At 42.1% G+C, this 13,754-nt stretch overlaps 1 protein-coding gene across 1 annotated transcript in view; it reads right to left on the reverse strand.

Moving 5' to 3' along the window:
• The window catches only part of COG5 (component of oligomeric golgi complex 5), a 203,215-nt gene that overhangs the window by 6,646 nt on the left and 182,815 nt on the right, over nucleotides 1-13,754 (reverse strand). Inside the window, exons 19-21 of the mRNA XM_064444939.1 lie at nucleotides 8,060-8,136; nucleotides 7,439-7,565; nucleotides 6,802-6,881 (exon numbers count right to left, since the gene is read on the reverse strand). Coding sequence (XP_064301009.1) covers nucleotides 6,802-6,881; nucleotides 7,439-7,565; nucleotides 8,060-8,136 — 284 coding nt within the window. The remainder of the gene's footprint in view (nucleotides 1-6,801; nucleotides 6,882-7,438; nucleotides 7,566-8,059; nucleotides 8,137-13,754) is intronic.

Genomic DNA, 13,754 nt, shown 5'->3' on the forward strand with positions numbered 1-13,754 from the left:
CAAGAAAAGTATTTAAACGCTCTAAAACTGAGTGTTAAAATGCAATTCAAAATCAGTAACTTGGCCTGAAATGCAAAACCAAAAGCTTGGTTCTTCTCAGAAAGTGAGAGTTTTGCTAATGGCCAAATCCATGACAAAGGCATCGACTTCTCACCAAATGTAACACTTATGCCAGGCTCCCCTGACTTGTCAGCCTTCAAATTGTGAAGGTTATTTTGCAAAAGCCGCATGTCACTGTAACTCTGGGGGAACAACTGATGGCAACTGCAGTGCCAAGGGAAGGAACAAGTCATGGAGAAATATCTACCACCTGACAGAGGACACGTGTACCTCCAGAGGAGAACCAACCTAAGGAACTACCTGCTTCATGCACCCATTGAGGCAGGGCAGCAGTCGGCCTCCCACATGGGCAGGCGTAAGAAAGCAGCCAGAGGGGCCTCGCACTGGGCGACAGGAAGAAAAGCTGCTGCACCTGCTGAAGGCTGGGGGCCAAGAGGCAGCCGGAGTCACCTGGAGCTCCGTACCCTAGCTGGTGACCTTGGAACAACTGATAATCATGGTCAAGCTCTGATCAGCTCAGGGAACTCTTCTCTGCATTGCTGCCAGGAAGCCTGCCCACCCCATTAGGAACAGCACCCTTGGTAACAAAAGGTCCAGGTAGGAGAACGGCAGAAATCATGAATCCAAGGAGAAAGAATGTTCAGAGTTCAGAGAATAACAGTGAGGTTGCTTCAGAATGCAAGGGAGGAATGGGCTGGGAGAGGTAACCAAAAGCACCAATGGTTATGAAGTTGATGTGATTTCAGAAGTACCTTTGGGACAGGAATGTTGTTTCTCTGACGACAGTTACGAAGTCTTAATGGTGGGATTTTGGGACTGAGACATACAGAAATACGGACAGCGCAGGAAGCTGCTTACGGCAAAGCAAGATGATTGCTGCTGCACACAGACGGATTTCAGCTTGGGCTTGTAACAATATGCTTCGCTGAAGCTGCTGAGATGCCTACATGACTGTACCTCATTTGGGGCGATAAAGGAGTTTAGCAGCAGTGTTAACACTTGAAATGCGGATTTTATGATAACGTTTTTGTAAAATTCACCAGTCCTAGCTCAAACGAGCTTTTGAAAACTATGCTGGGAGTACAGAATTCAATTCAGATGCACCAGTTTACCATTAAAATCTTGTATTAAAAAAAGGTAGGCTTGCTCCTGTAGAGGACACTGTAAAAACACTAGTGCATAAGTAGTAATGGAAAAATAAATGGCATCATGGGTGAAAGCAGTATCATCAAGTCTCCAGCACAGAAGAGATCACAGCTGTTGTCATATAAAAAGATGTAATTTATAGCTATATTACCGATGTTTAAGAACATGGAAGAAACCCTGTTTATGTAATATACAAAACACACTCTTGAAGGGATTAGACTAAATAATGCCCTAAATTCAGCATCTTCCAGTCTAATAAAGGACATGAAACCTGTTCAGCAATCTGTTTCTATTTTAAAAGACAAGCTATGGTATACATTACCAATATTGTTTGTAAAAGAGAGCTATGGAAAGAGGGTTGGTGGGATGTTCTGCATATATTAATGCTTCATTAAAAATGCCATAAGAAGTAAGGAAAAAAAATCTAAGTTTAAGATGCCCTCCCACATAAGGAAAAGGATTTTAAAGCACTTATTAAATTACTTCACTTGCTTGAGCAAAAACATGAGCTTTCTTGGAAATCAGGACAAGCTGATTATATAAGACCCAGATAGTTCTTTTTTAAAATGTTATTTCAATCCATGAAGATTTATATCTACATTTTAAGAAAGAAAAAGCATATGATCTGGGCTGTGGTTCTTAAAGGAATTTTAATATGTATCATTTAGAATTACTCTAATTAATTAGTTAATTTTATATGGAATTGTGAATACTACCGCTACCCTCCTGGGCTCTAACTCGGTCAAATGGAGCCTGATTTAAATTGTAAGCTTTGGAAGAGGCAGGGATCATCTTCTGTTCAGTACTGGGGTGGCACCCTGTGCACTCAGGTCCCAATCAATTAGCAGGCAGCTGGGGGACAGCAGGGCCAAGACTTCCCTTCAGCACTTTGTTAAAAGTCTGTTTGCTCTGCAAACTTCAGGCCAAAGAAGAAAATGGAGAATATGCTGTGTAAGAGCACACCTGCCTGACACCAGATCTATTTCATCGAGCGCTACAAAAGTTACTGTAAAACCAAACAGTAAAATCTCCAACAGCATCATCACCTCTAGGACAACAGATTAGCAAGAGATCTCTGGTTTATTCCAGATAGCATAATAACGAGATCAAAGGAACCATGCACTGACAGACAAGCCTAAATAATACGGACGGTTTTTATGAATGGCCTGGCGCTGGCCGGGGGAGCGCTTGGAGGCGTCGGCGTCGCAGCCAGTATGCAGCAGCCCCCCGGCCACGCTGCGTGGCTGCCGCTTACTTGGTTTAAGCAGAGCAGAGCAGTGACCCAGCACGGCTCTGTCGCTTGCGGCGAAGCTGTCACACTGCTGCGCCAAGTGAGACCGAACCTAATGCACAGATGGGCCTTTCGTGGTGGTCCCCAAGCTGGCATTTGTCCCTGCCCCCTGGCAGGTTAGCGGTCAGAGCCGCTCTCTGGCTCAGGACATCAGCTCGTTATGAAAATGAACCCTTCCGGGGGCCTGATTTTCAACTCTGCTCCAGCAACAGTGAGCTTGAATAAGGGGAGTTTACCCACACTTGAATGGTAAAGATTAGAATTTGGCCCTTGGGTGGATGAACTGTCCTTCAGGCTGGCTCAAATCCTGCCACATCTAACAGGAGGGTTTCTTTTATGGAAGAAAAGTTGAGTTTTCAAACTTAATTTAAAAAGAATAAGAAAAAAGTGCCCTGGCTGCTTAAAGAAGCGCTCCTTTCAACACATCCCCATTCTGGGAGGATGCCTGCAGCAGGGTCATCTCACCTAACTTTAAATGCCTGCAGGGCAGCTGTCTGCCTGACAGCGCTCCGGTGTCCCAGCCCACGCTCCCTTCACTGAGCAGAGAAAATGGAGCTTTCAGGACACCACGCAACTGACCTATTTTAGGTACCTACTTCAGGATGAAATGAATCAGCCCCAGCAGTGCCTGTTTCTCTCTGTTGACCATAACGGGAGTCTAGTTAATATGCCTCTGGTCAGGTAAATCCCACCCTCATACTGAACACAAGCAGAAAGAAATGCACAAAAACGCTCAGAATGCCAGTCATTCATAACATTAACACCACGTTGCATATGAAGCATTTAAGACCTACAGAGCAGAGGCAGTGCTGCAATTAGCATTAATATGAAGCTGTAAGGATTCTGGTAACACAAGTAAATTAATATCTAAGCAGCAGGTCCCTAGAGTAATTGCAAAGGGAAGCTGCAGAAAATTACCATTTGCAAAGTTGCAGCAAACATAAAGATAATTTCTTGATGTAGGTCAGTGCAGGGATCTGAAGGTTCAATTAGCACAGCTGAACAAATTCAGGCAGAAAAAGCTTGAACAAGGTGACTGATAGAAGACTCCAGACAAATGAGCAAGAAGAGCATGAAGTGCAGGCTCAGAAATGTTCCAATAGAGTATTCAAGAAAGCGAGTGAAACGTGGTCATACTAGTGACTGACGCTTGCTTGCCTGCCTTATGTACAGGTAACCATCCTATTTAGAAATGACCAACGGGCATGAGAGGAGATGGTAAAAAGGTGAATGCATACAGCAATGCCTAGAGAGGCTACTATCGTCTGCAAAGGAGAACCATCCCCTTTGCTCACTGCATTCAAGCGTTGGTCAGCCAGCCCCTGCTCTTTGCTCCCAGACACGCAGTGCTACATGAGCTGCCAACCAAACTACCCAAGGGAAGAGTCTGCTTGACAAATCCAGCGCCGTCATTTCATGTGGCTCAGCGAAGCTGCATGAGTGGTGCCTGCAAGCAGTGGGCCTGGGGAGGGATGGAGAGGCAGCCAAGCGTGGGCACTGACAGACAGCCTTGCTCTGGCGTACCAAGAATAGGGAAAAGCCACTGGAGTGCCAACAGAGGCCTCTGGGAAGGGCAGATCTTCAAAGCTACCCTCTCCATGCCCTGGGATGACAGATGTCTGAGCAATGTCTGAGCGCTCGCCACAGTGCAAAGCAAAAGGAGCAGTCTCACTGTAAAAAGCTCAAGTGATAATCTTGCCAAGTGATAACCTTGCAGCAGCACATTCTTGAGATTACAAAGTTAAAATATTTTAATACTGGTATCTCATGCAAAATTAATAGAGGATTTTGCAGATGACACCGAATTGGGTTGGAGTGTCAACCTGCTCAAGGGTAGGAAGGCTCTGCAAAGGGACCCAGACAGGCTGGCTCGTTGGGCCGAGGCCAATTGTATGAGGTTCAGCAAGGCCAAGTGCCGGGTCCTGCGCTTGGGTCACAACAACCCCATGCAACGCTACAGGCTTGGGGAGGAGTGGCTGGAGAGCTGCCTGGAGCAAAAGGACCTGGGGGTGTTGGTCAACAGGCAGCTGAATATGAGCCAGCAGTGTGCCCAGGTGGCAAGAAATCCAACAGCATCCTGGCTTGTATCAGCAATAGTGTGGTCAGCAGGAGCAGGGCAGTGATCGTGCCCTTGTACTCAGCACTGGTCAGGCTGCGCCTCGAATACTGTGTTCAGTTTTGGGCCCCTCACTGCAAGGACATTGAGGTGCTGGAGCGTGTCCAGAGAAGGGCAACAAAGCTGGTGAAGGGTCTGGTGAACAAGTCTGATGAGGAGAGGTTGAGGGAATTGGGTTTGTTTAGTCTGGAGAAGAGGAGGCTGAGGGCAGACTTTATTGCTCTCTACAACTACCTGAAAGGAGGTCATAGAGAGGTGGGGGTTGGTCTCTTCTCCCAAGTAACAAGCGATAGGATGAGAGGAAACGGCCTCAAGCTGCGTCAGGGGAGGTTTAGATTGGATATTAGGAAACATTTCTTCACTGAAAGAGTGGTCAGGCATTGGAACAGGCTGCCCAGAGGGGTGGTGGAGTCACCATCCCTGGAGGTATTCAAAAAACATGTAGATGTAGCACTTCAGGGCATGGTTTAGGAGACATCGTGTTGGCTTGACGGTTGGACTTGATGATCCTAGGGGCCTTTTCCAACCTTAATAATTCTGTGATTCAATGACAAAATTGAAATGAAAAGCTTAGGTATTCCAGCTATGATACATGGTCTAATGGATGACACACTGCCTAAAAGCCTTGTCCCAAGGCTTGTCCCTTAATACCTCCATGGTCAGAGCAATTTATCAGTGTCTGAACATGACCATCAGCAAGCCCATTAACTGAATCAGTCTGGATTAAATTTAATTGCAAGCAAAGACAAAAACGTGTTGTAGTTTAAGGATGGCATTTTCAAATTTGTGTAAAAGGACTGACAAGAACAAAATCCCATCAGTTCTCAAATGATTTGCATTCTTGGCTTTCCCTAACACATCTGAAATTCTACATTGCCAGTTTTGCCAGTACTAGCAGGAGAGAAACGACAATCAAAATATTCATAACTAAGTTACATATACAGCTGTATCAGCCCTGTACCTATTATCCACTCCCTTGTATTTCAAGGCGTAATGGCTTGAGAGTTAAGAAAACCTAGTTTTGTAGCAAAACTAGAGTAACAACATGTATGATTTTCAAAAAATGCTCTTTTAATACACATGTGAAGAGACACAGTTTGCATTTTAATATTTTGCAGATAAATCCTACTCACATCTACTGGTAATCAACTAGAATTTCCTTAATCAGCCCAAGCACCCCACTGGACTGTATGGTGCTATCAGCTTCAAAAACTGTAAATATTTATAGCAGACTCCTCTTGGCCACTTTAAAAGTCTGGATAATGGTCAATTTTCGCAAGCACAACCACTGCTGGCTGGAACTTAAAAGACAGCTTTTCTGATTTCAGCAAACGCTGACAATATCCAGGCGCAGAAGTTCAAGGACAGAGTTGGCTCCCAGGCCAGATCGAGCCTGGTGCGGCTGTGTGTGACAACCTTTCCCGTGCCACTGGAGTGGGTGACACCGTGGTCAGGACAGGACACTGAGAAGATGGCTGGAAGTCTTAGGATGTTAGGAGCCAAATGATCATCTGAGCCTCAAATCCTGAGGATTCTCAGGCTGATTCTGTCATGTTCATACAACACATCTGCTCTCTTTAACATATTTTAAGAATCTGCTTGTTTTGAAAAACAAGACTCTTCAAAACTTTTCCTAACATTTTAAGATGCAAAACAGTATTTAGCTATAAAGTAATCTACCTTAGGAAGATTTTAAAAATCTGATGTAATTATCACTTCCTAAAGATCCCAGGTTGATTTCTAGAAGAATAACATTACAGGGGTGTAACAAGGGTCTTTCGTTTTTAAAATCCTACCTATGTTTTCATTGTTAAAGCTTCCAAAGCTTCTACTTCCTGCTACAGAAGACAGGATGGCTGCAGCTTTGACTTTCCAAGAGTTGAGAGATGCAGTTTTGCTAAAATACAGTATTAATTTAAACCATAATTGTGCATGGTTTCCTTCTTTTGCAAGATTATGTGCTCCTTCCAAAGTCACCAGAGGGTTTAGGGAATGGGGGATGGAGGGGAGTGTTCAGTGTATATATTATCCCATTTTGCAACTCACCCCATGAGTGAAGACAGGGTAATGCTATTTATGATGCATCTTCTATAGCATATTTTTTTACTTTTCAAGACCAGTCTTGGTGTGCAGGTAAGTTACTGCTCTGTTATCATAAACATAGAGAAGAAAGAAGCATGATTTTTACCGTATAAGAGCAAGCCTGTCTTTTTCAGATGGATGATCATCAAGCCACTGTGAGTAGCGGGCAATGGACCACTCAGCCCTCTGATACAGAGAAACACAAATAAACACCAATTACACATAAATGTGAGAAAGGAAACACACACCCCCCCCCCAATTTCAGAATCAAATTGACATTAAAAAAGGCCACATGAGGGTCTCTGCAGTGATGCAAAATGAGTTAAGGAATTAAGAGACAATTAGCAGAAATAGCCCAATACATTATTTGGGAGCTCAGAGGTGATTGCCTGCATCAGCTGTTTGCCCAGTTCTGACAGGGGTTTGAATCTAGATTTCCTGCATCTTATATGAGCAGGTTCCAGGCAATTTGCAGTCTGCGATAAGACCTGCAATTTCTTCTATGAGCTGACAGAATATTAAAGAATTGATAGTCTTTTTAAAATCAGGTTATCATCTTCCTACTGTAAATTAATCAAAATATGAAGTCAATGACTATAATACCTTTGCCACAAAAAACCAAAAGCCAATAAATCATATCAAGTATGAGCTTGAATACTTTTTAACTAAAATAGCTATGGCAAACTACCACGTTCATTCCTCCTTAGGACACCTCAAAAGGAAAGACAGGTTGATCTTGTTACCTGGAAAGGTGACTTTAACTCTGGTGGCGCTCTTGTAAACAAGAATTGAAGAATAATGCTGAATGGAATAACCTCTCCCAGAGCTGGGCTACTGGCAATATGCTCACTGGTCTGGAACAGCAGTGGTCTGAAAAAATTTAACAATATACTTGTAAAAGGAATAAAAAGCTTATCTTATGCATTAATAAAATGCCTATTTGGTGCCAATATTGTGTTAGAATAGAATAATCTAATTTTTTTCCACTAGTCTGCATCTTAGGTTTTCAACACAGGTTCAGTTTGTAAAAATTTACAGAAGCTGCCTATCATAATTAAACAACACAAGACTGTTATATTTCAGTAAAAACACTTAAGGTAACTATAGAACTCACTGTCATACTGAAGTTGCGCTGAAAGCAACACAGAAAAGTACAATTTGGCCAACATTTGCATGACAAAGATTGTTAAATCATAGTTACACTCTGCATAAAATTTAAAATAACTTTAATCTATTTCTAATTTTCAGGTGGGTGTTGCCAAAAAAGCTCTCAGTTCAATCAGAAATAACACGAGGTAATAAATCAGTTTTGAAATACAGTTTGGTCATACTGCCAGTTGCTAGTTTCTGCAACTCCAACTCACCTGAACGACCTCAGCTGTCTGTAAGATTTTCCTAGGTCAGAGACTCGCCGACATAGCGGTGCTACTGCTAACTCCATCTATAAAAACAAGCATTTTAATTTGAATTAGATCGTCCCAAGATATAAAACTTGGTATTGAAGTAGCCTGCCTTTAACAGTAATCCAAACTTGCAGACCAAGTCACTGACTTCTCGCTGGTGGCTGAATTTAAGACAAGGAAAGGATCACATGCCAAGAATATTCTAAGCATCCCATGACAAACGACAGTGATAGTCTATGGTTAAGAACAGAAGGGATCTTGTGAGCTTCCTGAGACTGAAACTTTGTTTCTCACAGCAGGTTTATTTTCTTGTGATGAGTTTCCTGATGAAACGCTTATGTCATTACCCCAAAAACCAGACCACAGCCTGGGATGAAGGCAAATGTAGGCAGGTCTCCAGAAACCACTCCTAAAGCAGTAAAAATGCATACCCATTTCAGCTGGGCACCCTTTCCTTTGGTGAAGGACAAGGTTAAAGTGATTCCTTCTTGAACACTCAGCCCCAAATTCTGGGGCACAAAACCTATGCAGATGAGATAGAAGGCAGCTGGGACCTATTGCCACAGGGCCGTATGGAACCACAGGCAAAAGAGCATCAGTAAAAGCATTATTTTAATACTTATTTTCATACTGTTCAGTCTCTGTGTTACAGCAGCCATCTTTAAAAACAAACAATATTTACACACTTTCTGGTTTTTAGCACTGGAGTTCACCTGCCTTTTTGAACAAGAGCCAGGCTCTGCTTGGGTTTTTACAAAATTCACATGAGACTAAATTCTGTCACAGGCTCTTCGTTAACAGTGAGGACACAGAAGTGAGAAAAAACAATTTCACTTCCAGATCCCAGACTGAACAAGAACATTACATAGCAAAATTTCAGGTAATACACACACTAATACAAACACCACCACTCAAAACAACACACAGGTAAAGTAATTTTAGCCAGATACGGATTAAGCCTTTATTTTTTTGCCTTCCTGAAGTGTCAGTCAGCAGAGGGATGCAAGCTTTATTCTCCAGGTATGTTTTTCAAAATCCCCAACTTGAAAGACCATTCAGACTTTGATTTCCACATAATGCACAATTAAGCTAAGTTTCAAAGGACAAGAGCTAAAATAAATAACACCATACAATGAGCTTCCCATTTAAGTAACATTGCTGAATGAGTTTCAAAGCCTTTGAGATAATACACTAATTACAGTGCAGTTTTTAATACTGTTATTCCTTCCAACTGTAGCATTTCCTCAGACAGAACTGGCTGCTAGGCCACTGGCTTCACCAGGAGCATGTAACTGTGCTGGGTTCCAGCATAAAAAAGAAAGATGGTGTGGTGAACTATGATGCCATAGTTCATCTAAACCCAGAAGAAATTAAATTAGCAATTAATGCAAATCAAGACCATATACTTCAGGCATCCATCTTAAAAAGCAGGTGGCAGGATGGGAGTCATCTCACCTACTTCTCAACATCTACAAGTTCTCTTCATACTCAGTGGAGAGAAACTGCCACTCCTGGGGTGTGATGCATCCTTCCCTGAGGTAGACATCTAAAATAGGTCAGGTGGATCATGTTGTAGGAGCATCTGCCTACATGACACTCAGTCAGACAAAGCTGGGAAAGCCAGAGGGCCTAACCCAGGCACCTACACTTCCTCTACAGACAAGGAGAGGAGGGCACCTCTGAAAGGCGATGGGGAAAGCCCCACAGCGCTAGTTTACAGGCAGTGCAAAGCCACTCCCTGAGCCTAAGAACCTTGGAGTACATGCCCCACATCAAGTACTTCTAGCCCACTTGAAATCTGCATTTTATATTAAGTAGAAACTTGCAGAAGCAGAAAGTAAATAAAAATGCAGGAAGCAGAAGTAAGGATCTTTGTCTTCTGCTTTCAGATGAATGGTCCAACCCTGGTAACAGCCTGGCTCCTTCCTGCTGCCTGCCCTTTTGGCCCCTACATCTTCTGCTCTAGGCTATGAGCTGGCCCCTTCTCTACAGCTCGGTGGTATCCCTGACCTGTCCCTCCATAACCCTCGTAGCCTGAGGGCTAGGTCACCTCTCCCACATGCAGGCACAAGGGTTACCTGTTTCTTGGGCTGAAGAGCATATGCAAGCCAGCTCTGCAGTCCCTGAGCAAGCACGCTGTCCACCAGACAGTGCAAAAGGCACACAAACGGGCAGCCAATGTCCCCACGCTTGACGAGCCGTCACTGCTGCGCCGTATGCTGAACCTGCCAGCATGAGGCCGCGAGGTTGAGCGCACGCTCCCAGGACAGGCAGGTTCTCCCTGGGGATTTCTGCAGGGAGGTGCTCCAACTCCAAACTGCGATGAAGCTTAGAGCAAGTTCACTTGCTCCCGGGACAATTCTGAGCACATATGGGAGTCAAGAGGCTGGTCTGCTGCACAGGATCAGGAGCAAGTAGCTAAAAAGAGGAGCTAATTAAGGAGGCTTTGCTGCATCATGGTACAGGAACCCTACAGACCCTGAAAAACAAATGGAAGCAAGACTGGCTTCTCCAGAGCTTCTCTTCAGGCATCAGTATTGGCTAGGGGTAGCTGGAAGTAACAGATATCCTGCAGGACCTGGTGTCCCAGCTGTGTGGGAGCCATGGGCTTGTAGCTGTGAAGAACCAGGGAGAAGAGAATTCTTTTACGTGCTTTAGAGAATTTGATAACAGGCAACAAACTGCCAGTCTGAATTGTGGAAACAGAGATGCATGGATCAAACTGTACTCATGAGGGGAAAGAAATCCCAGCATAGCAAAATATTATTTAGCTTAATAGATTTTAAATTATTGTTTCACTCCTGAAACATAATATGATGTAATGAGATGTAAGTGAAACTTTCTACAGCTTAACCAATTCCTTATTAAAACAAATGTAAATTATTTCTCGTGAACAGACTTAGCAGTTTCCATAAAACGACATTTTTAGTCTTAAGTACTAAAGAATAAAATTTACTTTGGAAAATTCTATTACTTCATCTTCAACCTTTATTCACTGTAGGACATTATTAGTATTGCTAGAACTAGATAGATTTAATGGCAGCAGATGGTTGATTCGTGAAGTAGAAGTTGCCAAAGAAAAAAATTGTTTTTAAGCTTTGCAGCATACTATACCATCTCAAATTGACTCATGAAGAGTGGGAATGAGTGAAAACTAATGTGGTAAAAATGTACATAAACCACAGAAATCTTTTTTTTTTTTAAATTTACTAGTTTGCTATGTGTTATAACCTAATCCCAATCTCGCCAATAAAAACCATACTTCGTGTAATAACTAAGATTGTTTTCTTCACTTGAATTTTAGCTGTTTCTCTGAGTCCAGTGATGTAGCAAGATGTTACAGCATCTTTCTGCTGTTACATTCATTTCTGCAGGCCCACTGAACGGGGTTTTGTGTCTCCGCTGAGCATCGTGCTGACTGGCACCGCTGGCCTGGGAGCGAGTGCTGGGGAGGAATTGTTTGGCTGGAACAGCTGCTGTTTTTAAGGTGCTGGAATTGGGCATACATCACTTCTTGGTTTTGCTACCTGTCATCACCTGAAGCTGCATCAACTGTTGATTCATGCATCATGTTTATACAGTAGCAGCTTCTACTACGATATACAGCTATAGTTTCCGAAGCGTTTTGGAGAGCTTTTACAGGTCAGGTGATGTTTTTGGCTGTCTGCAAGCCAATATTTGTAACAATGTCTGCAAGGCCTTTCACACAGACACGTCCTATGGACTTTACATATGAAAGGGTAAATAGTATTTTTTGTTTCTTTTCCAAATTTCTCTCCTAGAATTGCAAATTTGAAAATTCAGATATCCAGATAGGATTCAGTGATAAATGAGGTCTCCAAGCAGTAATTTGCAACCCCAGGGGCTTGATCAACTAATGTGAGAAAGTCATTAACACAGAACCCAAGAGAAGTAGTAGGAAGTGCAAGTGCCTGCCAAAAAGGAAGGGGCAGCTAGAACAGAAGGAAGCCTAATGACTCTGCCTTGTTTCTTCTGACTTTGTTCAAAACCCATTGCTTTTCCATTATTTACTCATGTTATTTTGCTATGCTTTGCAGAACACAGGCCCACTCCTGCCCGACATATGCTTCTTCTCAATGATTCTTGCTCTCTAAGCCCAAAAAGGCTATATTATCTTTTCTTCTCATACGACCCTGCCATAGCCCATGGCTAGGTGGTCAATTATCTGTTGAACTATTCACTGGCTAGCCATATTGTAAAAAATACATTACATGGCTGGCTTCTCTAATTGGATTATGTTCAGCAACCCAAGGGTGAAGTTAATATGTAGTCTAGATATAGATAATGCATATATATATTGAAGAGCGCTTTGAAAAACCCCATAGTGAAGTTATTGTTTAGTGCCTATTGTGGTATTTTCAAGATCGCTCATTACTAAACAGCTGTTTTTTCAGCTGGAAAATCTTAACATTAAATTTTTAGCAATTACATTTCCTTCTGGCCAAGATGAATTCCAAGATTTTAAATGTTAACTCAAAATGCTTTTTTCTAGCCATTCACCGGAAGAGAATGCTTTAACAAGCAAGGGAGCAAAAGAGCTCTGAAATATTAGAAGTACAGACAGTCAGAAGCTGGCCTTGAAGGGATGTGTAATTTGATTTCTCCCCCATGCAGCAATTCCAAAACATTTGATGTTTAAGTAAATCCTTCAGCTGTAACACCTCCAAAAATCACACATAAAAAAATAATTTCCTCCTTTCCAGTAAGATAGTTATCATTAAACATTAAGTGGATTTTAGCTTCAGTAGTTTCTGTCCTTATGACTACAACTGTGATTACAGCATCCTGCTTCTCTCGCTTCTCTCACTTCTCTGTAAGAAACTAGAAAGGAAATTTTTAAGGAAAAATTATAAAAAGCATTTTTACACTCATATCCTCATGTTTGATCAAACAAGCAAGTCTGTTTACATTTTTAAAAACTGAAATGCCTAATATTTTTTTTTTAAGGCCATGTATTGAATCAGGAAACCAGATTCTGACCATAGGCTAACCAGCAGATAGAAACATTTCTTCTGCACTAGAATTCAGCATTGTGAACTTCTACAGTAAAAAAAAAAATTATAGGAAAATGCAATAAACCCAAAACATTTTGCAGTAATTTATTGATAAAGATTTGAAGAGTTGGTGGCAGTGTTAATTATCCCCCTTCAAAACTGTCTGAACCCAGGACTGAACAATGCCAAAAAACCCAACTATAAATCACATCTAGATAAGAAATATATGAAGGTTTACATAGAATAGTATTAACTCGAACAGGACCAATAAAAATACTTCACTTGACAAGGCTGAAAACAATCAGTCATGACCCGAAATGGGGTTCTTGGCACAGACAGTGGCTCTTGCCTTATATGTCACTTCCAAACATACACCTGTACTAAGAAAAGATGGGAAATCATGTCACGCCTTCATGCCATGAAGCATAAAGATTACTTAGTCTTTGCAATTTTTAGACTAGTTTATTTCAGTGCAGCTGTGATTTGTATTTGCTATTAATAAACAGCTATTTTCCTATATCAGCTTACAAACTTTATGCAGCAGATTACTAATTTCCATGCCAAATGTTACTGTGAATTCCTCATTTCTTCTAAATACATTTCTCAACTGATTGTGCCTATATTTCATTCTTTGCTGCACT

This window comes from Phalacrocorax carbo, chromosome 1 (genome assembly GCF_963921805.1).
Source record: "Phalacrocorax carbo chromosome 1, bPhaCar2.1, whole genome shotgun sequence".
NCBI lineage: Eukaryota > Metazoa > Chordata > Aves > Suliformes > Phalacrocoracidae > Phalacrocorax > Phalacrocorax carbo.